The sequence below is a fragment of the Musca vetustissima genome, unplaced genomic scaffold, assembly GCF_032173495.1.
Source record: "Musca vetustissima isolate MV318-11 ecotype Yass unplaced genomic scaffold, APGP_CSIRO_Mvet_v1 utg6013, whole genome shotgun sequence".
NCBI lineage: Eukaryota > Metazoa > Arthropoda > Insecta > Diptera > Muscidae > Musca > Musca vetustissima.
Window position 1 is genome coordinate 541,756 of NW_026889308.1, and position 27,201 is coordinate 568,956.

At 37.2% G+C, this 27,201-nt stretch overlaps 2 protein-coding genes across 2 annotated transcripts; one reads left to right on the forward strand and one right to left on the reverse strand.

Annotated features, from left to right (window-relative positions):
• The first annotated feature begins 623 nt into the window (after window positions 1–623).
• Window positions 624–8,449, forward strand: LOC133337023 (uncharacterized). Its single transcript, XM_061545287.1, has 13 exons — window positions 624–974; window positions 2,365–2,472; window positions 4,545–4,642; window positions 4,696–4,848; window positions 5,044–5,175; window positions 5,272–5,508; window positions 5,583–5,714; window positions 5,782–5,911; window positions 5,995–6,117; window positions 6,183–6,272; window positions 7,073–7,196; window positions 7,905–8,212; window positions 8,295–8,449. Exons 1-13 carry the CDS (start codon window positions 624–626, stop codon window positions 8,445–8,447), a joined length of 2,139 nt encoding a protein of 712 aa, XP_061401271.1. The 3' UTR covers window positions 8,448–8,449.
• A 6,847-nt stretch (window positions 8,450–15,296) lies between these two features.
• On the reverse strand, window positions 15,297–23,169 carry LOC133337024 (histone-lysine N-methyltransferase trr). The gene is made up of 8 exons (XM_061545288.1): window positions 20,407–23,169; window positions 19,532–20,361; window positions 18,048–19,469; window positions 16,608–17,907; window positions 15,941–16,542; window positions 15,750–15,879; window positions 15,465–15,647; window positions 15,297–15,393 (listed from the first exon to the last, which is right to left on the reverse strand). Exons 1-8 carry the CDS (start codon window positions 23,167–23,169, stop codon window positions 15,301–15,303), a joined length of 7,323 nt encoding a protein of 2,440 aa, XP_061401272.1. The 3' UTR covers window positions 15,297–15,300.
• Window positions 23,170–27,201: the final 4,032 nt, after the last annotated feature.

Genomic DNA, 27,201 nt, shown 5'->3' on the forward strand with positions numbered 1-27,201 from the left:
AATGCGAACATTCGCGAAAGATTGCAAATGCTGGTTCATTCATTGTAACCTTATTATTCGCGCATCTTTATCACAAAGAGCGCATTTTAATCATTCCCCAGCACCCTGGTTTAGATACAAGCCTGTCACAAAACAAATAAATGTGCGACAAACAAAACGAATGTTGAATGTTGTAAATAATATTTTACAATTAACGAGGTTTACTATAAGAACTTGCCATTTTTTTTAATAAATTGTATGTCGATTAGTATAGAGGTGCGTTCACAAATTAAAAAAAAATCAATTCTTTGTACTATCAAAACATTAACAATTCAATCAATGATCTGAAATCAGGATTCTTCCGAAGCAATAGGATGAGAGTAATACAGTATAATATCGCCAAACAATATACACATAGTCCGAGTTTTTATCCTTAGTTACTTACAAAACTACTTGTGCATAGATGATCATGCGGATGGCGCCCAAATTGTGTAAATGCAATTTTAAAAAATGGTTGCAGACAGTTAATTTTTTAATTATTGTCCAATATATTTGTAATCGATTAAAATTGGTATGCGTAATCGTCAGCACTGACTGTTAGAAACTTTTTGTTTTTTCATTAGAATTCATTGACCTTTTGCAATATGCTGAACGGTAGACCAGGCGATTTATTAATGGATCGTTCAACAGCGATGTCAGCAAAATTGGCTACAGCAAAAAGACCGCAGACGTTATCAATGGCAAATAGTACATCATCGGGGGAGGTGAAGAATATGAGCAAAACAAAAGATGTCATTGCTAACAGTAGTTCTGAGTCAATGAGTCAACACGTAACCATAGCCGTTGTACGGGCACCAGACAAGCTACAGTTTGACAAAATGTCCGTCCATTCAGTAAGTTCCGAAGACATATCGTCTTCGAACGATGGTCAATGCTGTAGTGCCGCAGCCAGAAACCCAGCTATAAAAACAGGGCGCCGCATACAGCTGATGCAGGTAAGAGCTTGGAAAAAATTATATTCATATTTCATATTTCAGTTTGACGAGTAAGATATGTATACTGAATTTAAATAAATTATAATGTATAAAAATTAAAAAGACTTGCGAAATCTATAATTAACTTATGTCGAGATAAAATCAAGTAAAATATAAATATTTTCATCAGTGTTCCAAAAGATCCGCCTAGTTCTAAAAGATGCGATTGTTACAAATGTCAATGAAATATAAAGAATAAGACAAATTCACTAGTTTATGTTATATTAGTTCATAAAGTAATTATACCCTACACAACTATGTTGTCAGGGTATTATAGCTTTGTGCAGCCCCAAATGTTTGTAACGCCGCGAAATATTGGTCCTAGACCCACCTTTAAGTATACCGATCGTCATATCTCGACTAGCTGAGTCGATCTGTCCATTATGTTTTGTAAACAAGATACAGGCCACAGTATGTAGGATGGGTTCTGGCTAATGAAGACCCCTATTGTGTTTGGAAAAGATCGGTTAATATTTAGGGGATGAAATGGACCAAAAACTTTATTTTTGTCGGGTTTTCTGGTCGCTCTAGAGGCAGCAATTATGACCCAAACACCGCGAATTTTTGCATGGAGAAGGGGATCGGGCCAATGAATAAGCATGCCTATTTTGGTAAAGATTGGTCAATATTTGGCGGGTCAAATAGACCCAGACTTTTGTGTGGAAAATTACAAAATTTGTATTCTATGGCGTATATATTTACTCCTGAAGGACATAGACCCGAGAAGTTGATAGTATATCCAAGAGGGGTGGTTTACCTTTACATTGATACCCATTGCATTGTCGTGTGCACTCGGATGTGGGAGTTTCACTTAAATATTTACAGGTCCTTACGTATTCATATATTATTTAGTAGCGCATTACCACACTAGAAATGAAATTTTCCAGGAGAATCCAGGCATGGTCATGGACAACGCCTATAATTTTCGGTGATGATCAGATAATAATATTTGGATGAAGTGACCCGAAAACTTAATTTTTTGTTTTTTTTTTTTGAGTCGATTTATAGCCCACTATTGAAAGCCGGACATCACAGCACAACCCACGGTGAAGGGGATCTGGACAAGTAAGAGATCTGGACAAGCAAGAAGAGCTGTACTGAAAATTAGTATTATTTGTAGATGTCTAGTCGGTCAAGGGGGTACAAATATCGCTAAATATTGCCCAAGTTCAGAATATCGAACCATAGAAAATTAGATTTTCGTGGAAGTTGTGTAGGGTATCATATGGTCGGCCCCGTCCGACTATACTGCTCCGCTCACTGGTTTTAGACATATGTATATGCATACAGACTCTGTCCCAGATCTGATTATTATGGCTCAACATTTAACATTATTTACTATTTGTTGCAGATGATTATTTTACCGTTCATACCAATACTGGCATTGATTGTGCAAACATCTATATCGCTGGACGATGTTCTGGAATATAGAGCAGAGGTGGCCGACATTGAGACACAGGTATAGTTACCATCATTTTTTACATAAGACTTTTATATTCGTCAGCCTGGCATAAGCGTATAAGTTAACGTCAAGTCTTGGTCAACAATTGGAAATAACATCCACATACAAATTTGTTGGTAGAAAATAATGCTGGTGTCACTTGAGTCGGTTACATTAAGTGTTACATTAAGTGTGAGATCCCGAAGGTATTTTTTGGATCAATGGTGTCAATAGGTACCAGTACAATGCACAGTGCCTTGCATGAAAATGTGAGGTAGGAATGAGTTCAGATCAGTCAACATTGTGCCAAAAGTTGGACAAAAATCAGTCCAATATATGCTATGTACTATTTGCCGAGAGATGAGAAACATGACTATATTGTAAGAAAAGAGCAATATGTAATGATGTCCACACTTAAGATTGGTAATTGTGTGCGGATAAATGAGAATCTTATATTTGTAGATAAACGTTGATAACAAATGATGATCTGAACACTTCAGAAATAACTTCACTTATTTAGCGTCGAAAAGATGGCATACTGAAAATATAATAAACGAATGACTCGTTTATAATACTCGAACCTTTTACCTACCAACAACCTGTGAAATTGCATTCACTTCCCTTGGAAAGGAAACTCCCTGCAAAAATATTATCGAGGGTTTACTTTATTGAAGTCCCCGACAAAATACTTCTGAGGTGTACAAACGGAACAAACAATTTAATATAACCTCACCCCGTGGTGGAGTATATAAACTCATCACACAGTGGCAGTCGTCATTATTTCTATTCCATGAGCATGGGTCAGTTTGGCGTGGCGAATATTTAGAACAACTGGACAACCCCAACATTACCATAGTTTCAAAATCACATTATTATCGTAGTGTTTTTGTGAGTACATACTTATGTGTGAATGTATGTGTCTGAGTAAATGTATTTGTTTCCTCCCACGAAATAATGGAACAAATGAAAGCACCAAAACGTTTTTCACGAAGACATTATTTAACTGTTGGTAATTAAAATTTATCGCATCAGTTCAATCATACGCCTTGATAGCATTGGTGTCACTTCGAGTTCGTTGCGTTCTATTTACAATCAATATGTGGGATCAGGACAAGTCGTGGAAAGGGATATCAGTTGCGTGCAAATATTTACACTCGGGCTGCACATCAACCCATCTGGAGGATACACATGCCCATACAAATGTACATATGTGTGTGTGTGTGTGTGGATGCGCTCTAGTTATGGCAAAGAGAAGAGAACGATAGTGAATAGGATGGACGTTTGTCCTTGAACAATAGTCATTCAATGGACACATTTGCTAAGGTGTGATGACTGCACCAGATGTAATGTTCGGTTAATGGTCTAGCAAAGATCATATTATAATATTATTAATTCGATGACACCTGGGTTCGAAAAAAATAATGTACCGTACGAGGCACACTTGCTTACAGTGTGCACATCCTTGCAAGTTCTGCAACAGACATAATAGTACATTGACAGAAGTCGGATACACTCTGAAAAATTGTGATCATATGGTTAATTACCTGTAACTACCACTAAACAAAATGAAATATCAATTCGTTTGAAAAATCTACCCAAACTAAAAAGTGGACCAATATTGATAATTTTTTGTTGGAAGGTGTGCTACACCATAAGTACCTAAAATACAAAATTACAGTCAATTCGGCTGAAAATCGTGTCTAAAATTTTAAAAATAAAAAGTGGATGTGAATCCAGCAAAGTGTGTTGAATTGAACTTAGCGCGTTTACTCATCAATGTAAAACAACAACAAAAAAATGAGATAACTGTATTTTTATTTTTTTTTTAAATCGATATATTTGCCTTATTACACCTAACTGTATCGATATGTCTCTGTGGTGATATAGATGTATCTGAAATAGACTGAAATAATCTGCGCAAACTTATCGAAGTGGAAACAGTGTGTTGGCCATTTCAATGGAAAATAATTAGGGCTGGAATATTCAATTCGTTGCACTGTGTAATGGATTCTACGTCGTAATCAGGCGGAACATTAATTTTAATTTCAAGACTCACTAAATTCTCATCATCTTTGCGACTCCGTTTTCAGGTAACTATTGCTACGGATTTGGGAAAAGTCGTTACACATCTGCAGCTGGAAAGATCGGAGGTAGCTTTTTATATATTTACGAATGGCAGCAAAGTTCGGTAAGGCGTGTATGGGTGTGTGTGTTAGACATACTATATTAATTGTATTATAGTTCGAATTTGACACAACGCTTTGCTGTTACGGACCAGGCATTGAACAACATGACCACATGGAGTGAGGTTAGCGTCCCCACCCTTGATGATGACGACGATTATGGGGTTTTATTGAATCGCAGCGAATTCCAAAGTCGTCTTAATGAATTTAGGTAAATCCCCAATTACAATGTTTAAAAACAGCATCCACCAGTGTGAGCATAAAATCATCCTGCAGAGAAGTGTGTGTAAGCGTGTGTTTGTGTGCGCGAGTGTGTGTGTAATGTAATTAATATGTAAATTTGTAAACCCTGCATGGACATGTATTATGTATGCTTGCTTGACGTTTTATGTCTCCCCCACCATAGGGATAGGGTACGGACGGAACCTGAGGATAATTCAATCACCGATGTCATGAATTGGTATACAGCGATTAACAAGGCTCTGCTGCACCATCTCTCGGAGCAGATCAAGGAGGCGGACAACAGCGGTGTATGGAGGTTAGCATTTGGATTGGCCATTGGCCAATCTGTTAACTTTCGGCATCTAATATGGATACCCCAATGTTTGTTTTGTTTTTTATTTTTTTAATTCAGATATCTTGTTGGCTTTAAAAATCTGCTAAAGAGCATCGAAAGCCAAAACATAGCCTCCTCGTTCGGCATCAAGTACTATGGACGGGGGTTATTGGGTTCGGAGGGTTTTGCGTCGTTCATTCGGCATGAGTTCCTGGCCAGGGAACTGATAAATTCCACTTTAAATTACGTGCCCTCTCTAAGGAAGATGTACATCAACATTACAGAAACGAACACCTACAGGAAAATGAAAAATATGTAAGTAATAGAATTGCGCTAAGGCGCCTTCAATTTGCCCACGAGTCCACAGTTGACACTTGTTTTACAACTAGGAGTTCGGTTGTTCTGAAGAACAAGCGTCGCAATGTATCCGACATCCAGAGCGCCATCGAGTATTACGACGCAATGCACAACTATACCGACGACTTGAGGATTTTACAAAAGGACCTGAGGCAACAAATTAAGTAAGTATATAACTAATTCGCCCATTTCCCGGCATAGATCGGCTATAACAAGGCACTTCAAACGCAGGAAATACGTGGGCGAAACTCTAAAGGTGGCAGCCAAGAACGAGGCTATTGGCATTTCGATTTTAGTTGTGGTACTTTGTGTCTCGCCCATTATCATTGTGCTGGTGAAGAATGCAGCAGCTACCATACAGGTGACGTGGCGATTTACACCTTTGTATTTCCTCAATTTGTGTATTCGTTTCCAGCTGATATATCCTATCCATTCTTCATTTAGATGTACGCTTTGAACTTGGCTGAAAAGGCTAAGGAGTTGAAACGGGAGAAGCGAAAAAGCGATTCATTGCTGTTTCAGATGTTACCACCCAGCGTAGCCATGCAATTGAAACAGACACAACAGGTAGGGCAGCGTCACATGACCCAAAAACACGTCTGAGCCTCCATACCCTATTGTCTCATTCACAGGTGCCTGCAGAACTCTATGAATCGGCTACTGTATATTTCAGCGATATCGTGGGGTTCACAGAAATAGCTGCTCGTTGCACACCGTTAGAGGTAAATTTTTATTAATGCACTGTAACTGAAAAATGCACCCGGAATGGCGTAAAACTTGCACCTTTTAATCTGAATAGCTTGTCAGTCAGCGTTTTTTGGGAACTCTCTCCCTCTCTTCGTTCTTTAAAAGGCAGATTTAATAAGGTAGCCGCAAGTACAACTAAATGTCAAAAATGTTGTTGTAATTTAAAACCAAAAAAACTTAAAAACAGAATTATAAATGAAAATCTCCGAATGTTGAAGATCTAGTTCAGCAATGCATTTATTAACATTTTCTGAGTGAATTTGTTTAAAAAATCGCATGAACCTTTGTTTGTTTTTGCAAAATACTTTTGACATATCCATGGCCCAATAAACAGGTCGTGTAATAAGCGAAATGGTTTCACCCGAACTTCCAAAATTTGACTTAATCGTGTGAAAACGTAAACAAAAAATTTTACTCGACCTGGACGTATCATTGTACTACAACATTTGTTTTTTTTTTTTGTAGAAATTCGCCTATGCGGCTACTTTTCTTAGTATGCCATGGTTCTCGATGTTCATTTCTTGAGGTCCATATAAATTATCCTTGCTAAAGAAGTTGCAAGAGACCAACACAAATTTATACGCACCGGCAAACAAACATACGAATATACATACATACATGCATATATAAAAATGAAGACAGTTTTTCAATGAATATAAATTATTTTTTTTATTTCAATCGTGACATTGCCGTTCGTTGGCCTGCGATGTGGTGCACCTTATGCTGCTTCACTGGATTCTATACTATGGACTGTTGCTAATGTGCAACGGAATAGGTCGTTACATTTCTTAATTCAATATATAGGGTATTCGACGAACGTATAGAATGCTATGATGTTTACAAAGTTGAAACAATAGGCGACTCATATATGGTGGCCTCTGGATTACCGGTTAAGAATGGTAAGTTATCTTGGTGTTAGTCGAAGGTCACACTAAAGTGATCTCACGAAACAAATTACATATGATAAGGCGTTCATCGAACAACTTCCCCACTTCAGTAATTAAAAAAATGTTCACTTGACGAACTTGAAATGAAATCTCTTTATCTGTGACTTTCGACTTATATTGTCAGGTATATAATATAACTGAAATTACCCCTGGCTTAAGATGATGTCACATCCAAGTACTACCCTTGACATCATCATCAAACACAGTCGAAATCACTCGTAACGACGGTGAAGGAACCTGTGAACTTGATTGCTATAAACGATAGTCGCTATACACTATACGATATCGACTAAAGGGATATCGCGTCCCGTCGTTGTCACCGATATGTCGTTAGAAACGTCGTCTTTATAAACGATTTCAACTGTATAAATACATACATACATATGTATGTATAATTGTATGGGGGGAATATTTGTTTTTTTTATTTTCAAAATATAATTTATACATTTTACATTTGCATATTTTTGAATAGACATATACTATGCGGGCGAATTCAGAACATTAAGTTTTACCCCTAATTATATACGCATACACATGTATGTATGTATGTGCGCACTTCTTAAATCTCGTATGTACATACATACATGCATATGTATGTAAATGTAAGTACGGACATGATTGACCAGAGTGGACACTCTCTTCATTTTTTTAATATAACAGGAAACAAACATATTACCGAAATCGCAACAATGGCTCTTGATTTGCTGGACGCTTCCTCATGTTTCAAAATACCACGTTCCATGGACATTTTGCAAATACGATGTGGCGTCCACACGGGTCCTGTGGTAGCTGGCATCGTTGGTACAAAAATGCCGCGTTACTGCTTGTTTGGCGATACCGTCAACACGGCATCCCGAATGGAGTCGACCGGAGAGGCTCATAAAATCCACATTACCGAGGAAATGAACGAGGCCCTGATGAAGGTTGGCGGTTTTAAGACCGAGCATCGTGGATGGATTGATGTTAAGGTGAGCTCCATATTTGGCGCACGTATTTATGTAGACCGCTCCGCCATGTGTAATTATCATTATCCCCACTCTTTCTTTGCAGGGTAAAGGCCTTATGAGCACCTATTGGCTGACCTGCAAAGATGGTCCGGTTAAAGTGCGGGAGGAAATCGCCTGGTTTGCTGACATGCAGCCAGTCTTTTTGGAAAACCTAAAATTAGATCCTGCGTACAGGAGCAGCAAGCTGAAAAAATGAATTGCATCGTACGACTTTGTGAACTGTTTGTCTATTATTTTAGTCGTCCATTTTCCTGCCCCCGTCGCCGAACATATGCGATTGTATTCGAACCGCTGTCTACAGACACGATGTGAGTTGGCTGGGGTGGGCGTTTTCATTTTTGACATACGCCAAACACAACACAACGCATATAAAGGTTCCTCTCTACGTATTTATGTACATATGTATGTATGTGTGAGTGTAAAATAACACGTTGTCACATACAATTATCATTACGCCAGTGTCCACAATCCATACAAATTGTCACCCCATTAACGACGATGCCAGTGGCAGCAATTGCTGCCATGACGTAAGGCCGACATTCCAGTAACTTACAGAAACGTACACACTACTAGGTGTCTTTCAGCCCCGATTCATCGTTCAATAAGAGATTGGTTAGGGGACAAACATAAATGTCCCCACTATTCCACGTCGAAATATCCTAAATATTAGTTGGTCTTCCTTTCTGTGTACCTACTTCGAGACATCAAGAGCACCTCCCATTGGTGAACAGCCTCTTCCAGGCGTGATCATCTCCATGATATTGTGTAGTCGTATGCTGTCCCGTAAGAGTTAATCAATGTACATAATGTAATGTGTTTTGTGCATCAGTGTTTTAATAAAATTGTATGTGTCGTTTCATGTTCGGCCGAGAACAAAAGATTACTATTTTGATGTTGGTTTTCTGTGTCTTATGTACCGTATTTGGTGATTTGAGGCGACGACAGGCAAATGCTAATTAGTCAAAAACACCCGGAAGCACCGGCCAATAATAAAACACTCTGAAAGATTTACGATGATGTATTTTAATTGCAACCAATTATGAAATTATTTCAAGTATCATGGCATTGCGTTGTTAGTAGTACCGACAAAATTCCGAAATTCCAAAATTTGTAAATGGCAATGAAACAGTATTTCCAAATACTATCTCCACTTCTTTCTATGCTGGCTACCTATCCTACAACAAAATATTTGTTCAGCTACTATAACGGCTTACTTAATAATACCCTGTAGAAAATACTCTTATGCATGACAATTTCCTTGATGAAATTTATGGAATCATGACTGAATACATGTTTGGTCTGTTCCCGTACTGCAAGATTTTCTTCGATATTATAAGGGAAAATTTGTTATCGTAGTAAAAAGTAGTAGATTCTTGCAGTACGGGAACAGACCAGTTATGTCATGGAGAATGTCGTATACTTTTCGAACACATTTTTATTTTTAAATTTCAATGATAGCATGCTTTGGAATATTGGTAAAAATTATATTATTATTTAGAATTATAGTTTCATAAAGTTCTGACGTGTTTTTATAAATATAAAGAAATGTATATTAATAAATCGAACGAGTTCAGCTTCAATTAATTGATGTTTTGTGATTTGATAGGTTATCCGTATACGAAGAATTTTGTCTAATTTGATAAACACGTGTTAGTTAAGCGAAGGTTTAACGAATGAGCCGTCCGCAGACGAACTGTTTTCTTTTTGACAACCCTTCATCGTCAAAATGATTTTGATTTACTTTATAAATATGTATGTATATGTGACAAATACATACATTTGTCAGTAACAGAAAAAACAAAAAAAAAAAAAACAAATTGAAAAGGCAAACAACAAATTGAAAAACAAATTTGTTTAAAAGAAATAGGAATACATGTAAATGCTGAGGAAGGTAAATTTGTAACTAGGATAGGACAGCCGTCCAAAGGTAAGTCATTCAATAAGTATTAATCGGTTTATAATAACTTTAAAGAGTGGTGTTTTTCAGGCAATGACGTCCTCATATTCCACATAAAAATGCGTATGGTAGTGAAATAAAATTAACTTTGTTGTTTAAACTCTGAATTTTTTAGAAGTGCTCAATGTGTTTTATTAAAGGAGAGATATTCCTATATAAGAGGGTTAGTTTTCTAACTGGGGGTATTCTTATAGACGAGTTCAAATCTTTTCACAAGAGATATGGAGGTCTTCTTATAGAAGAGCTATATATCTTCTTATGGAAGAGCTATATATCTTCTTATAGAAGAGCTGAGGCCTTCCTTAGGAAGAGATATATATCTTACTACAGTAGAACTGGATGTCATCTTATAGAATACTTCTTGAACGGGATGAAGAAGATCTGGACGCATTTTTTAAAGAAAATCTAAAAGTTAAAGAGATAATTTAATACGGACGACCGCCACGGGCGCGTTTAAGGTTCACCAATTGCCTTTCCAATGCCTTGCAACATGAAACATTGGTCGGCATCAAAATCAGTTGATCAAAGTTGATTACCTCACCACCAGCATTCAAGATATGATCGCAAGCAGTCATTTTGGCCACGTTGATTCTGATTGTTGGGCTGCCTTAGGTTTGGGGATGCAGAATTCTTTAGAACGAATTAAAAAAGAGCAGTTGCCTCGAAAATGTGATGCGTTCTGATTAAAAGCATTGAAAACTCAACTTTCTTCGGAAGAAATCGAATATTTTTAAGGTCCATTGAATTGAGATACGTCATGTTAACAGGAGATTGGGGATGATATACACCAAGTAGTAAGGGAAGAAAATTAAAATATCCCCAGTACTTCTATACAACACTTAAGCTAAATGCTAAACATATGTTATATAAGAGGAAATTAGCATTATGTGAATGTTCAAAAATCTGTGCTATACCACACTACAATAATAGATCATATATATATATAAGTGAAAATTTCAAATACCCTGAAGATATAGCCGATATTTGTGTTAGCATCCAGTGACGGCAAGAGTTATTCTTAAACGTGTTTTTTTCGAAATATTGTTTTTACGAATGGCGGGAACGATGACTCAAAGCCTATTAATCCAATCAGTTCCAAATTTTGACATTTAACATACATAGCTATCAAACGATAGCTACCAATCGGTGATCACCCTTATTTTTAAACTTAGTTTGTGGTAAAAAATTCGATTTTCAAAAAAAAAAATCAAAGGTCCGCCAATTTTGTAATTTTTGAGCAAAGTCTTCAATCACAAAACCAACAAAAAGTTTTTGTAAATTAGTTTGCTTCTGTTTTAAATCTTCAAATATATACTGAGTTAAAAATCTCAACAATCATTTGTATTCATTTACCAGCCTATTGAAAATCTTGAACATTTTAAATCGAGAATGGTGGGGTGGGAATTCTTTTACGTGTGGTATACTGGCCATGAATAAATAATAAAGTATAAAGGAATGGACCGATGGATCCCATCTTCGAACTTGATTTTAATTTGAAAGAAATATTCTGAAGTGCGTACGACGATTTTTATTGTATTAACATATTTTGACCTTTTTATGGGGGATGTAACTCCTGGAAGACCGTTCGGATTTAGGCAAGTAAAAAGTTCGGTTCGGCGAACATAACCACGTTTTACTTGTTTCTTTATAATATTGAACAGTTTTACAAGTATCTGTATTTGAATTACCTAATTCCACAAATTGGACATGTTTGTTTAGAAGTGGAGATTACTTTTATAATTTGGCGATTTTTAATTTTTTTTTGTTACAATCAATAGACGGAAATTTTGTTCCATCTTCATAAACCACTATTTACAAACAAACCGTAATTTCAATACCAACGTTCCAGATTCTAGGTTTATTCGTTCACTCAATTCGAATATAATAATTGACGCGGTCGGTTTTTCATAGATATTGCGAATGCATTTTCGCAATTCTATGATTACGTCTACTGACGTTCATTAGGAACTCCAGTCCTACATAGAAAATTTAACGAGTCCAATTTTAGCCGTTTTGTCTGAAAGTTATCCATTATTATTTACGTTTTTGTTGGATTTTTTTTGATCAGGTAATTATGACGAAAATAAAACGATTTTTTTTCATATTTTGCTCAACGTTTCGTTGGTGTTTTATTCCAAAAATTTCAAGAGCTGTTGTTATTGATCTACTGACACAATAAAAATTTAATAATAAGTTATGCTAGCGACCCGATTCAAATGTCGATTAAAACCGGCATCTTTCAAGTAATTGGTTTATATTTACAGCCCACAATTATGACCCGAATCTCTCGAAAAAAATTGGAAAAATTCACGAATTTTATTAAAAAAATAATAATATTTATGTATTAAAGGCGAATTAAAACTTACAACAATTTGCTTTGACATTTAATGTTACAAACAATTGGGTCGATTCGACTACCTAATACATCTACCTTGGAACAGGATAAAAATTTAAGATATCTTTTAAAAAAAGTAATGATAGTAATGTGAAAAAATATTTTGGATCGAAAAAAAATATACAGTGAGTGTAATAAGTATTTTGCCTCAATACAAATTTGACAAAATTCTAATATATACGCCCAAAGCCAGCATACTAAAGATGTAAAATGAATTATGTATGATGGGATTTGTATGTGAACATATTTAGATCTTATTTCTGCAAGAATCACTGCGAAAGACCTATTGGTCTCGAAGATATCGGCCAAAATTTATACCAACCCAAAAATGATTATCACAAAAAAGTATTTTGCTTTTTATTATTATTTTTGAAAAAATCATTATATAACACACGCTTTGTCTTTTTATAGTTACCATTGCGGGTAACCACGACGATTCCAATAAACCACATCATTTTTTCGCGAATATTTTCTCACATTTACGTTCAATACATTCTCCAGCAATATTTCATTTAATATATGGTAATTTCTGTCCTAATCTCAAAATGAGAGTATTAGATATAGTCCTCGCGGATTCAGAACATCCCAAATAATAGGTTTTGAAAAAAAATATATCGAGGACAGGACCTTAAAAACTATTAAAACCAAAATCCGACAAACAAATTATTAAAAAAATATCGCGAAACCCCATTTTTCAGACTTTGAAAACTTTATGGTTCATTAATATTAATCTAGGAACCAATATATGCGATTAAAATAGCAATAAGGAGGTCAGATTCTAAGAAATGAACAGTTCTAAAACAACAGAAACTACAAGACAGCACATGAAGTTGGGAGAAAACATCATTCTTCGTCAAATACTAATGCGTTTGACCAATATGTTTTTCGCAGTGATTCTTGCGGAAATAAGATCTAAATATGTCCACAAACATATCCCATCATACATAATTCATTTTACATCTTTAGTATGCTGGCTTTAGGCGTATATATTGGAATTTCGTCAAATTTGTATTGAGGCAAAATACTTATTACACTCCCTGTATATTTTTTTGGTTTATTTATTCTACAAACAATAAATTTGACAGCCAATGATGACCTTGAATTCGCCTCCCTGTTAACCAAGGCCTATATCAAGGTCAAGGTTTATTCATATGGTTATCAGGGAGGCGAATTCGAAGTCTTCATTGGCAGTCAATGAAGATTTCGAATCTTATGAATAAACCTTGGCCTATATAAGGTCGGCCAGTAAGCGAATTGATAGAGAGAGATATGATGGCAAAAACACAGGCACATAATTGTGTGCCTTTTAATTTAATTTCGATATTTTATCTCTCCAAATTCTTAAAGTGAACTACTCCTTTATTTCTTCCTTCAAATAATGCAAACGATAATTTAAAAAATATATTTTTTTGTGTTGCTTTATAATTTGTATTTAAGTTTTCACTGTTAAGCGGCTCATTAGGCAAATTTGGTTTTTCTATAATTTTTTTCTTGAGAGACAGATCCTCACCCAAAATGTCTGTTTTTCGCCTCCCAAATGCATCAAACTCGACTTAAATATTCATTATTACCTTTATACATTCCTTGGCAATATTTGGTTCAGCAGGCATCATTATCAATAGGATTTCCAAAGGCATTTTATTTGCTGTTTTCCGGATAAATATTTGCTTTTTATCATTTATAATATTCTAAATCGTTATAGAATATGTATTGTGTTAATATTTTTCATAAAAATATTTATAACTTATGTTTTTGTAGTCAACTCACTTTGAATTTATTAGCGAAAAATTTCGCACAAAATTTCATCTCATTCTCCTACTCCCTGTAATCCAGAATACCTAATTTTTCCCCAAAGCGGAATTTTTAGCTTTCGAACTTCATTCAGAAAGCGAGAATGCGAAAAATTCACACAAAAATGTTGTTCAGAATAAGACGAAGGGAAAGAGCGAGAAAATTCACGTGGAATTGACATCTAGAATACTACGAGGATTTTAACTAATTTCAGCATTTTTGTGAGGAGGGGTCCCCCTCGTGGACATTATCATATAGGTACATGTTCGCTTTTAATTGTTGACGATATTTTGAATCGATTGATACTCTGTAAATGTACAAGATACATTAAAAACAAATTAAAGAAAATATACATCCTCGGAGAAATCTAATTGCCGTCCCACTAAACGACTCAAATTCAAGTGCGAACTAAATTGACACATTTATTCGTAAACGCAGTACCTTTTGTTTGTACACGGATTTATTCTATATATTTATCAAATATAATAAAATATTCTTATTTGTTTCACTTAGCATACATCAAATACAGAGATGAATGGTTTAACAATTATAATAAAAATAATAATAAGGACAATAATTAATATAGACGATGTTTTTTACATAATGTTACATCAATGCTATCATATATAACAGCTATGCAAGTAAGTATGCACTACAACATAATCGGAAACTGGTATGGTGCAAACTATACACACTAATTTGAAGAAAAAATAAAAAGTTAACGATAAAAACCTTAAGAACTACTATATGTCAATAAAGCAGCAGTGAATGCTAACGTAAAAAATGAAGAGTATAAACCTGTCTATCATACACTAGCACTACAAATAAAATATAAACTATGGTGCTCTTTTGTTCCTCTGCACGGAGTTGCCGGAATCCTGACAACAACACATTTCTTCGCCACACTTAGTTCATCCATTTGCGACAATTGGGGGCACCACACATACACGGTATCTTGCTACCGTCATCCTCTATGTCGAATTTGTAGTCATATGAAAGCTGAATTGGGAAGGAGTAAAGAAAACATATTAGCCGCGAACATCTCTGATTGAAGACAAGTGATACTTTACTTCTTCACTGCGGTTTATTCTACGCTTGGCGAATATAATAATGCGTAACTCCCGATCGACTTCTACAATTTCTGTAACACAGTTGGGATTGCACGAATGATTTATATAACGGGCTAAACCACCACACAAAGTCGCATCAACAACGCGATCTTCGTCCAAGCGAAACATGTAAATGCCGCGGTTCTAGATAAACAAAAAATATTAATATCGTGCGTTCTTTTTCAACTTTAAATCGAAACGCTAATAGCAACAGATTGTGACGGTGGAATTTGAATGACATCTTACCCTTGCTTCGTATTGTTTTTCGCGAATTTCTGAAACTTCTGAACGTATAACTTCTCCGATGTATTCGATGATCATTGTATGTTTTTCCATATCACGGGCAGCATACAGACCCAGCCCTGCAATTTTCGACCTACAAACAACAACCGAGAATGCTAATTCAAACTTATATCAGTGCCGATGTTTGAGCTTACCTGGCAAGATACACGTTATTTCGCCATTCCTGCTTCATTTTCTTGTATTGGGAACTTTTCGAGTGAACAAACTGCTTGCTGTAGGGGCATGTAACCTCGCCAGCTGCTGCGGTTGACGGCAGAGCTGCTTGGTGGCCCCCCAATGAGCTGATGGAGCTACATGTTCTTTGGGGATGATGCTTCTTCCAGCCCATTAGTTGTCTAAGCTTTGGTTCTGTTCGAGCAGCCCCCGAAGGATTTAAGGCAAGTGGCAAGTCCAACAGGGGATTGCGACCATATTTGAAACGGTAGTTGGTCAGGGTCTCAACACCAGGAAGACTTTCAATTATACGCACTATCGCCGGTTCTGTAAGACCAAATAGATCTTCGCCACTTACGAATTCCGGATAAAGTTTGACTAAGTTGTGAGATCTGCGCATTTCGGCAATGGATTGTAAAACATGCTGCCACACCGCCTTGGGGGAAACGTCGCGAAATTCAATATCCTCTTCGGCAGGCTCTTGAATGAGAATTCGAAATTCAGGTCTTCCAGAAACTTCCGCTATGGAGCAGATGTAACGACATCGTTTGTTCGGACGGCGCATGGACCAATAAAAACGAATCTTCGAAGTAAAATTAATTTAGTTTTAATTTGTTACCGATAAATATACTACTCATAGAAACTTACGATCTTAAAGCCGATTGGGTATATACAGTTCGGTGTGTGGAACGCCTCCAGTTGATGGGGCAATAGTTGGCCTACATTCAAGAAAATAAGACTACCCACCCGCAACAGATTCACCATTTCGGAATGGTGCATAATGGCAGCGACTTGGCGGTTTTCGTCGCGGTCCACAAATACGCGTCGGGGCACTGATAATGTCGGCAACTCTTTGTCCTTGTCGTTGCGGGAAGCATGTGCTTGGCAATGGATCGTTTTGTTTTGATAGAACACACACTGGTCACGTATGGCACAAGGCAAATGAAACACGGCCCCGCATCGCGTCTTATAGCACTTTACTGTGGCTCCCAATTGCTGGCAGGTATTACAGGATTGATTCAAGCCAATTTGCAAAGCTGTGTTAAAGTTCATTAGGCCGCCACTGATTGTTTCATACACCTCCGTAGACCATAAAGCACAATTCAAATGAACCCATTTGTCGACATCGTAATTTAAAAGACGGGATGGGCCATCAGCTACTCCGTCGCCAATTTGGGAACACAACACACAGGATCGCCGATCTTCAATGGGCTGTTGGTGACCACCAGGTTCGCTTGCCCCGGTCGCGGACATTGTAATGTTCATTTTGAAAAGCATGTCACGTATATCTCTTTCAGACATACGTTTGACGGGGGTTGCAGGTTGAAAACACTTCGCACTGTAGTAACGAAACGATATTTTGTTGGGTTTTGTCTCAGGTTCAGCAACTGCTTTGGGATCCTCAGCGACAACGTCTTTTTTCTCATCCAACATACGTGAAACATCAGGCTTAATATCCAGCAAATCGTCCATTAGGTCACTGTCGAAATTAGGCTCCTCTTGTGGCGCCAAGTCCGGTCTTAACGATGTTGAGCTTAAATGCTTCTTTTGGCTGAGCCGGAACTGTACGAAACAAACTTTATTGCAGAAATAACGGGGCTGTGTCGGATGTAACAACTTGGCATGCAAGGAGCTCTTCGTGTTATCGTTGTTGTTTTTCAAGCATCGTCCCTTAATAGCGCTGCCACACTGCCTACACATTTTGTAACGGCCATTTAGTATTTCTTGAATGTGTAGATTCCTAAGAGCAATTTCACGATCACGAGCCGATAGCGAGGACGACTTATCTTCGAACTCCAAATCTCCTCCTTCTTCAACCAATTTGTACGGTATGGGCGTGTTGATTTGAAGAAGATTTGCCAAATTCTTGAGCACATCTAACAGACGCTCGGTAGATGAAGTCGGCAATGACAGAATTACATTTTGGCTGTTTTCGTTATTTTTCAAACTAGATTGGGAACAAATGAAAGAAGTAATTTTCTGAATGGTCACAACAGATACTACTGACTAAGATTACTCTTAATTTAAATCCGATGCGTTTGATGACTTCGGAGTACATGTTGAATAAATATTATGTAATATACTTACCCCAAGCCCTTGTGGTCCATTTCGTCGGGAAAGTCTTTTATATACATTCCACTGTCGGCGTCATTTTCAAGTGGTTTCAGTGGTGTCTTTTTTCGTTTGGTAATTAGCGCCATCGAATTGACCACCGGTATGACTGGGGACATGCGACCCATGCGCTGTTGGGAGCTGCTCATTAAAATCAAACCAGGAAATGTTTCCTGCTGCAACATATTGAGACGAATTGTTTTAACGGGATCAACGGGCATAAGATGTTTATTGCTAATGATTTCTGGTGTGTCCACAGCACGTTCGCGGTATACTTTTACCCAACTGTTCAGTTTGTCCGGCTCCGATTTATACGTGAATGAAGAGAATTCCTGATCGTAGTAATTGTTTTGTATGGAGGAGGATGTATTGGCATCATCGCTTGTCTTACGTCCACGAAATTTGTTCAAATCATAAAAAGGCACTTTGTTAGGTATGTAGGCTGCACCAAATTCACCTTCCAATTCCTGTTCGAAAAGGTTACCACGCTCACTCTGTCTGCTTTCCTTTTGGGGGGAAGTGCTCGAACTAGGGCAGTTTCGCCACCCGAACATATTGCACACACCATAATTTACATTAAGTTGAGGTTCCAAGACCTGCATTGGTGGCATCTGACGTAAATGTAGCATCAAATTTTCTATAAAGGAGTCATAGTCCTCTTCCATCTTGAGAGATTTTCGCGAACGCTTCTGTTTGGCAGCATTTGATCCAGCGGCACTGATTGAGGCATTAGCTGCAGGGTTGCCGGTGGTGGTCGTTTCTTTGGCATTTGAAGTGGACAATTGCTTACGTTGTTTTTGTTGTTCGCGTTTTCTTTTCTTGCGATTGTCGTTGTCCTTAGTGACTGGACTTGAACCTGATGTCGCTGACATCGGACTATGAGATTGCGCCTGTGCTTGAGCGTGCTGCTGAAGCAGTAGCTGTTGTTTATTAATAATGTTTATGGGAGGTTGATATTCCCCTGTCGGAGTGGATGCCACTGAATTTGAGGGTGTAGTCGACATGGGACTTGGCGTGGTGTTTTGCTGCTGCTGCGTTTGATGTGCGTGTTGTGGCATTTGACCGGTGTTTTGGGTATGCATCGTATACTGTTGTATAATTGAGTTTTGATCCTCAGATTCCGTATTTGTCGTGGAGGTACCCAATTTCGTGGAGTCTTGTTGCTGCACATTTTGAGATTGGACAAGAACTTGATTGCTAACTTGTGGTTGTTTTGACTGCAATTGCTGTAAGGGTTGATCGATATTTTTGTCCAGCATGTTGCTGTCGCCTTGATTTTGAACAATTTTATTAGTTTGCTGCAATCCGGATATTATTTGTTGTGACGTATTTGCACTTAGGCCCCCTTGGTTTACATTGGTAGTCGACTGGGTACTAAAGTTGATATTACCACTAGTTCTGTAAGGAATAATAAATTGAAATAATTAAATCCGTATATTCAATATTTCTTATTAACTCACTTTTCCTTGTTGTTGGAACCACTTCCGTAAGTTTTGAGTACCGATACAGCCTGCTGTTGTTGTTGATGATGCTGCTGCTGATCGCCGGTCTTCTTTATTTCTTGTATGTATTTGGTAATTTTGTTAGTTGTTGTGTTCTGTGGCGAACTGTGACATGCTTTGAATGTTGTCTGATCAAAGGACATTGGATGCCGTTGTGGTGTATCGCCACTAGCCTTTCCTGCAGATTCTCCGGTCGTCGTTTGCAAAGAAAATATTTCAATGTTTTGATCACTTGACGTGTCCGGCAACGAGGGCTTGGACACAAATGATGTTTCTTTCGAAATTAAAGGGGATGAACTGAATTTGGGTTTGGACTCCGATTGGGTCTGAGACAATGTCTTTGAACATGATATGATTAGTGATGGATTCGTGGTGGTGGAGCTAGAAGAGGATACTGACGAATGAACGACATGTGGTGAAGAAATCTTTGTGTGATCTATGACAGATTTCGAAATTGAAGTCTGTGTAGTCGTCGCTATTGACATGGGAGTCGGGACGACCGTAGAATGTACACTGGATTCACTAGCAGGCACCGGAGGTATAACAGGTCTCGCTAACTGCGCTTCTAATGAACTGACAAGTCCCAAACTTGGGGCTCTAACGTTAATAACTTTACGTCCAGGTAAAACAGTTGTGGGAGTTGCAACCGAATTTGAACGTGCGTGTTGGTTGTTACTTTGGTTGTTGAGAGGTGTGCTATTGGAATTTTGCAGCAGTTGTTTTAACAGAACGTTATTGCTATCTTCGCTTTTTGGCGCTTGCGATGGCGTGATTATATGTGATTGTTGCTGTTGTTGTTGTTCGGGTGGCAATGCTTGTTGTTGTTCTCCCACGACATTCGACGCGGTATACGATGTTTGTGTTTGGTTTGGTTCAGTTGGAGAAGGGTCCAGATTTTGCGATGAGGTCTGTTGCTGTATTTGATGTTGAATTTGTTGCTGTTGAAGCTGTTGTTGCTTCTGTAATTGCTGCTGCATTTGTTGTTTGTGCAACAATTGATGCCTCTGCAATAATTGTTGTCTATGTTGTTGCGACTGAGAAATTTGGGTCTGAGACTGGGTTTGGACCTGCTGTTGCGTTTGATGATGTGGTTGCTGGTGCTGCTGCTGAATCTGAAGATTAATCTGTTGTTGTTGATGTTGCTGCTGCTGTTGAACTGTTAACAATTGCTGTTGAAGAGAATGCTGATTGGCAGATGAATGGCATTGTTCTAAATCTCCACTCTTCTTCTTTTCTTCGTCGCTTTCCATTTTCGATTTAGAAATTTGAACAAAGCTTCCGCCACTGCTGCTGTACAAGCCTCCTGGCAGAACTTGTATTATTTTACGATTCTGAACAACATTTGTAGGAATTTGTTGGGTGGACTGCATCTGTGTTCCATGCTGGACATTTGAGCATTCTTGAACACTCGGTACAACATCATTTGCACTCGCGCTATCTCTATCGTTTTGTGAAACTGTAGACGAAGATACACTTATTGTCGATATCGATGAACTGGATGTGGTGCTTGACAGGCTGGTATTCACTCCCAGATTCATTCTTGTCGGTGTATTTGGCTTGTTGGGATTATTTGTGGATGTAGTTACGCAAAGTGTTGTTTTAGCACCAGCGTTTGTAAATACCTGTTGACCCGTTGAGGTCTTTGTCAACATTAACGAGATATTTCGAGGGAAATTTGAAGACACTGTATTCCCACCCACCGACGTGGCCGTTGTATTAATATTAGACGAGTTCATATTTGCGAATTGCGATTTCGTCAATATTAACTTCTGTTGCCCACTTGCCGCATCGGCCATGCTCAAAGACATAGTCGACAAATTTCCCGAAGTTGTTACAAGCTGTGGCGAATTCTGTCTTACAATACTTATTGTGGGACCAATATTTATTCTTTGCGTGGTCTGTGACGACTGAGATTGGGTTTGATCGACGACGTCGTGACCACCTGCAGAAGGCCTAAGTCCGCTATTTAAATTGCCTGTAGTAGACGCATGGACAACCTTGACACCTACCGGTAGAAAATCCGACGAAATAAAAGTTTGCCCACTGTTATCAGTACTGGATGAAGAACTCTTTAATTGCTGCGATTTTTCTGTAATTACGGTTGTTGTCTGGTCTGTTGTGTTAGAGGCTGCAGACACCGCAGACGTTTGAGACGTTACAGCGTCTTCGGTACTCGAATTTGACGTTGTGGACTTTATAATGGATACGGGAGTCAGCTCCTTAACAAGCGTATGTTGTTGCTTTTTGTGTGGCGAAGGCGACTGACCCTGCAGTATTGACGATGACTGCTGTTGAATCTGTTGTAAATCGGTTTTGTTGGATGTAATCGTGACGACGCCCGACGTTTGTTGTAACAAAGTCGACTTGTTATGTTGTACCGTTTGAAATTGTAGAGGGATCTTCTTACTTACAACCTTGGCTTGGACAATTTTCGCAGAGGAGACCGGCTTGATCTGAAGTTGTGATAATGACACGTACGTTGGCTGATTGCCCTTTTGTCCCCTCTTTATGTTAAGAAATTTACTGAGCTGTGCTTGCGGCGATTGCCCAGAGCTAGTCTGGATGGTGTGAATTACACTTTTAGAACTTTCTGTGGGTCCACTCTGGGTCGACGTGTTTACTCCACCCTGATGAATTATTTGTGATGTGCTAAGAGGCTTAAGTAAAGGCACAGATATCGTCGTATTGCCAATGGATACTTTGGCTGTGGTCTGTGTAACTTCTGGCAAGAGTTTTTTCGACGAAACCACCAATGACTGATTTTTTACTGTTGCACCCTGAAGATTTTTCAGATTCATGCTTTCGCCAGTGGGACCAGTTACATTACTAACAGAGCACACCCGGCTATATGTAAATGTATTTTGTGGACTACTAGATGTACTGGATACGGATAGTAATAGTTGTTCCGTCTTCTTGTCGCCCCCAGACAGCATTTGGATCTTACCGGATCCTGGTACATCGCTATTAGTGGTGATTAATTTCAAGTCTATGCCATCTCCAAAACTCTTCTTCGGGGCATCAGCAATACCAATTTGCAGCCGTTTTGGTGTTTGTTTGCCACTGATACCCGCTATATATGTGGAACTGGCCGTTCCACCTGGATCGCCTTCTATATGCACGACCCGCTCTTCCACACCCACATCACTACTTTCATTTACTTTGGCCGTTGTTGGAGCTTGTTTGCGTATAAGTAGCATATCCTCGCCACTGCCAGAAGTAGAATACACTTTCGCTGTGCTATCTGTACCGCCACAGCTCTCTTCGCTGAATGCACCAGCACCTACGCTATCCTCAACAATTAATTGATACTGGTGGTGCTGAGAAGTGGTATTGCCATCGCCGCTGATTAATTTTCTGGTTTTTAGTTTTTTTGTCACCGAATCCGGTCCACACCCGATGGTTATAATATTGTTTGTACTTTGCTGGGAGGCACTTACTGATGTTGCCAGGATATTACTACTCCCACTCTTTTCCAATCGCAGTTTCTTATTTTCATCATCGTGGCTTTCGTTCGAAGTTCTCTTGATTGTGTTTGTGGCTGTCACCTTAAACGTTCCTCCATATTTATCAAAATCTGTTGTCGATGGATGCGACATTTTTCTGTGAGGCGACGCTAAATTATTTCTTATTTCTTAATTTTATGTATTTTTTAATTTTTTTACTATTTGTTTCTTTTTTCACTCTCAACCCGAGATCAGAGTTGATGCTCGTCACATTGCCGGCGGTGTTACAATACGACGCACACCATTTATTATACGCCGTTAAATGGATAATAAATGTGTTAATACTTGATCTGTTCCAGTACTTTTTTCGTAGTAAAACTATTAAAGGGCTAAACAGAATGTTCGCGTTGAGCGTTTTTTGTTATCGCGTTAACGCACGAAAAAAGTTAAAATATATTTAACTCCGAAGCGCAGCGCACATCAACTTCCAGCGTTTGTGTTATCGTTTCCTTGTGGTTGTTGTATTTTCGATAACACATAACGCAATGGATGGCTCAACGCAAACATTCAGCTTAGCCCTTCACAGTTCAAAATCATACGAAATGTTCTGGAACAGAAAACTAGTAAAAATGCCAAAATTATGTGGCAATACTTCAAAATCAACACAACAGCCAATCAGAATTAGGCATTCCTGTTTACAATTTCTACTCGGTAAATTTTCTTGGGTAAAAAGTAGGCGGTAGCAACTTGTAAACTACAATTTTTTCTTACTGTGCCCAGTAGTTCGAGTAAATGGTTATGGTTATGAACTAGACATTTAACTAATTACTAGTTACCACATCATTCCCTAGACTGGTGAATTTAACATGGGTATGTCATTGGGGAAGTCATTTGCCCCCTGCCTGCCTTACCAGTTACCAGTCATTTGGGTAGATACTATTTTATTTTTGGAAAATTTGAAATATAAAACTTATTCGAAAAATGATTTTTTTATTTATTTCCAAATTTATGTTGTACAATGTTTATGTTCATCTTATCTTGCGTTTCTGTTGATTCCCGACCGCATTTTACATCTGTCCGTGAAATATTCAAGCATCTGAAATGAAAAGGTACCCTATATATTTGGAGAATATTTACCTATTCATCTTTAATTGTTTGCTCAATCTGCTGAATGCTTCTGAATTGACATCTTTCGAAAATCTGTAAGAAATTATGTTTGTGTGCAATTATGTTATGTATTTTTTGAGTTGCAATACCAAAACTTACCCAAGATTCGTCATATGTATTTGGTCGATTCTTGAAATTTGCTTATCGTGAATATATTGTAATCTTGTTTATCGTGAATATATATTGCTTATATTTTTGTATAACACACACATTTTTATTAAACTTTTGCTTTCACAATTATGAAAAGTCTGAAGAAAATGACATTTGTTTTTTTCGGTTTTGTTTGTCGATTCATTACTTTTTCCATTCATAATTATATAATAGCAGACAATTGATATTCATTGAACAACTGGGTGGCTTGTTATACCAAAATCATATACAAAATGTGTGACTGCGTGTGTAATGTTTTGAAAAATATAACAAAATATATTCGAAAATCGATTTGTTTGAAGATGAATTTTACAACATGTGTAAGAAGTAATGTACGATTTGTGAATGAATAAGTATGTAAATCATATCCTCAACTCGATTTTGACATTCCATTCATTTTTCGCGTTTTTGGTAAAATGTAATGTAAATGTAATAAAATGTAATTTATCAATATCAAAGAAAATTCGTTATCGTAGTAAAAAGTAGTAGATTCTTGTATTACGGGAACAAAACAATAGTATAATCTAGTGCGGGAATAGACCAAATGTTATGCCATGTACAGACGAGCGTTGTTCGCTCTCTCATTCGTCGTTCGACCCTTAATTATGAAGTAATTACTTAGTTCCCCATACAAATTTTTCTGAGCGAACACCGATTTTTGTACTTAGTTCAATTCGAATCACTCTCCAAACAACAAAGAAATTTGTCCCATCTCTAACAATTGAGAGCATTTATCGAAAATAAATTAATTTTGACAGCTGGAAAATATTTATAAAATTTTCAAAACAAGAAACAAATGTGGGGAAACCCAAACAAAAATTCTCCAATTTTTTATTTACATATACATATGTGACATTTGAATTCAGAAAATATAAAAATGTATGAAAACAACAATATTTTCAGAAAAAATTGAAAACATGAATTAAAAGTAAATAGATATGGGTTCATGTTATAGTCAGGAGAAAGAGAATTATTTTTTCTATTTAGATCCATATGTGATTCAAGCAAATATGTTACAATTTTGGTGTAAAACAAGAAACAAAAAGTTTGAAATAAAAAACTCTGATGACATGAATTAAGAATAGTGTTATGTGAACGGGTTAATTCATGTACATAATTCTAAGAGCGAACTACGCTGTTCGAATGCCCGTCAGAACATGGCATTACCCTTTTAAACTCTATATATCGCAAGCATATAAAATGGAAACATCTATTTTTTTAGTGCATATCTCTGATTTTATTTTTATTTTATACACACAATTTAGCTTACTGGCGTTTTTATTCTTGACAAGATTTATTAATAAGGATACCCAGCCATGCGTCTTTCTCAAGTCGTAAGTCAAAAATTTGGACTTTGTTTATGTTTTCATAATGGAAGTCAATTCACAATAATGGTGTTTGATTGCAAACTTGAGAAGCAGCTGGTCTCCCTAGATGACCTTAATAATGGGCCTTGATTTTTAACAGCCCTACCTAAATTTCGACTAGCTTGTTCGACGTTATTCACAAAAAAAGTAAAACACATTTATCAACAGAGCGTAGTTTTGTCATAGTTGATTTTTCCCGAGTTATTCATAATCGGAGGATCCAGTCCGCGGGAAAATATTTTCCTTTAGAATACAATTGCTTTCGGATATTCATAATTGGGCCGAATATGTATTGAATTATGAATAAAACAAAATCATCTTCCACCTATAAATTTAAAAATCGTTCAGATTTTTTCTTTTCATTCATGATTTGTTTCATAAGTCAGTAGTCACACGGGCAAACAAACGCCAAAGCAGTTAATAAAATTAAAACCTTTTGCGAGGAAAAAAACACATAATATGTCTGTCGAGTAATTCAAGAGTTCCTTTTACAATTTCTTTTTTTACTTTTAATTCCATTTTTTAATTTTCATGAACAATGGTCAAACGAGAAAATGAGTGTGTGGAAGAATAAGAAAATTCATAAATTTGATGCAAGGGTTATTTGCGTGTCTAAACAACAATGCAATTTTTAAAGAAATTGAGAAGAAAATTTGTCATGAAATTTTGCACGTGTGACTACTGACTAATTGAGGGTAGAACAACAAATAAAGAGCCATGACACAATTAATAGGTAGTCCATTTAGCGCAGCTGATGTCTTGATGAACTGTCAAAGTCGGTAATTTCTACTTGAATTCGATGTGCAGTGTAGCCAACTATTTGAAATATTATATGAAAAAATTTGATACATCACCTTATTATTTCAACCTGCGTGAAGTTATGGTGTTTTTACACGATATGTATTTTGCATATGTGCTGTCACTTATTTCATCCATATGTAATTCCTTATGTGTGTCGAAATTAGCAAATTGGCATATGTATTTTACATATGACATAACCTATAAACAAAATAACACTTTTATTTTTTCTTAAATCAACATATTTTTTTATTAAACACCTACAAACGAAATAATTATTTGTAATCGTTGCCTTTTCATACTTTTCTTTGACTTGCAATTGAAATATTTTCTTCCAACAATGTCTTTCATTCAAACAGCTGATTTCTTTATGTTTCACATACGAAAATAGTGCGCGTCCTATTCGGAAAAAATACATATGTAATTGCATATCGTTTTGACACATTGAAATTTCCGTATGTTTCACATGACGAGTTCGATTTTCATATGTAAAAAAGTGACTGCACATATGTAAAATACATATCGTGTAAAAACACCATTATGCCATGTACAGACGAGCGTTGTTCGCTCTCTCATTCGTTGTTCGACCCTTAATTATGAAGGAATTACTTAGTTCCCCATACAAAATTGTCTGAGCGAACACCGACTTTTGTACGTTGTTCAATTCGAATCACTCTCTGAATAACCAATAAATTTGTCCCAT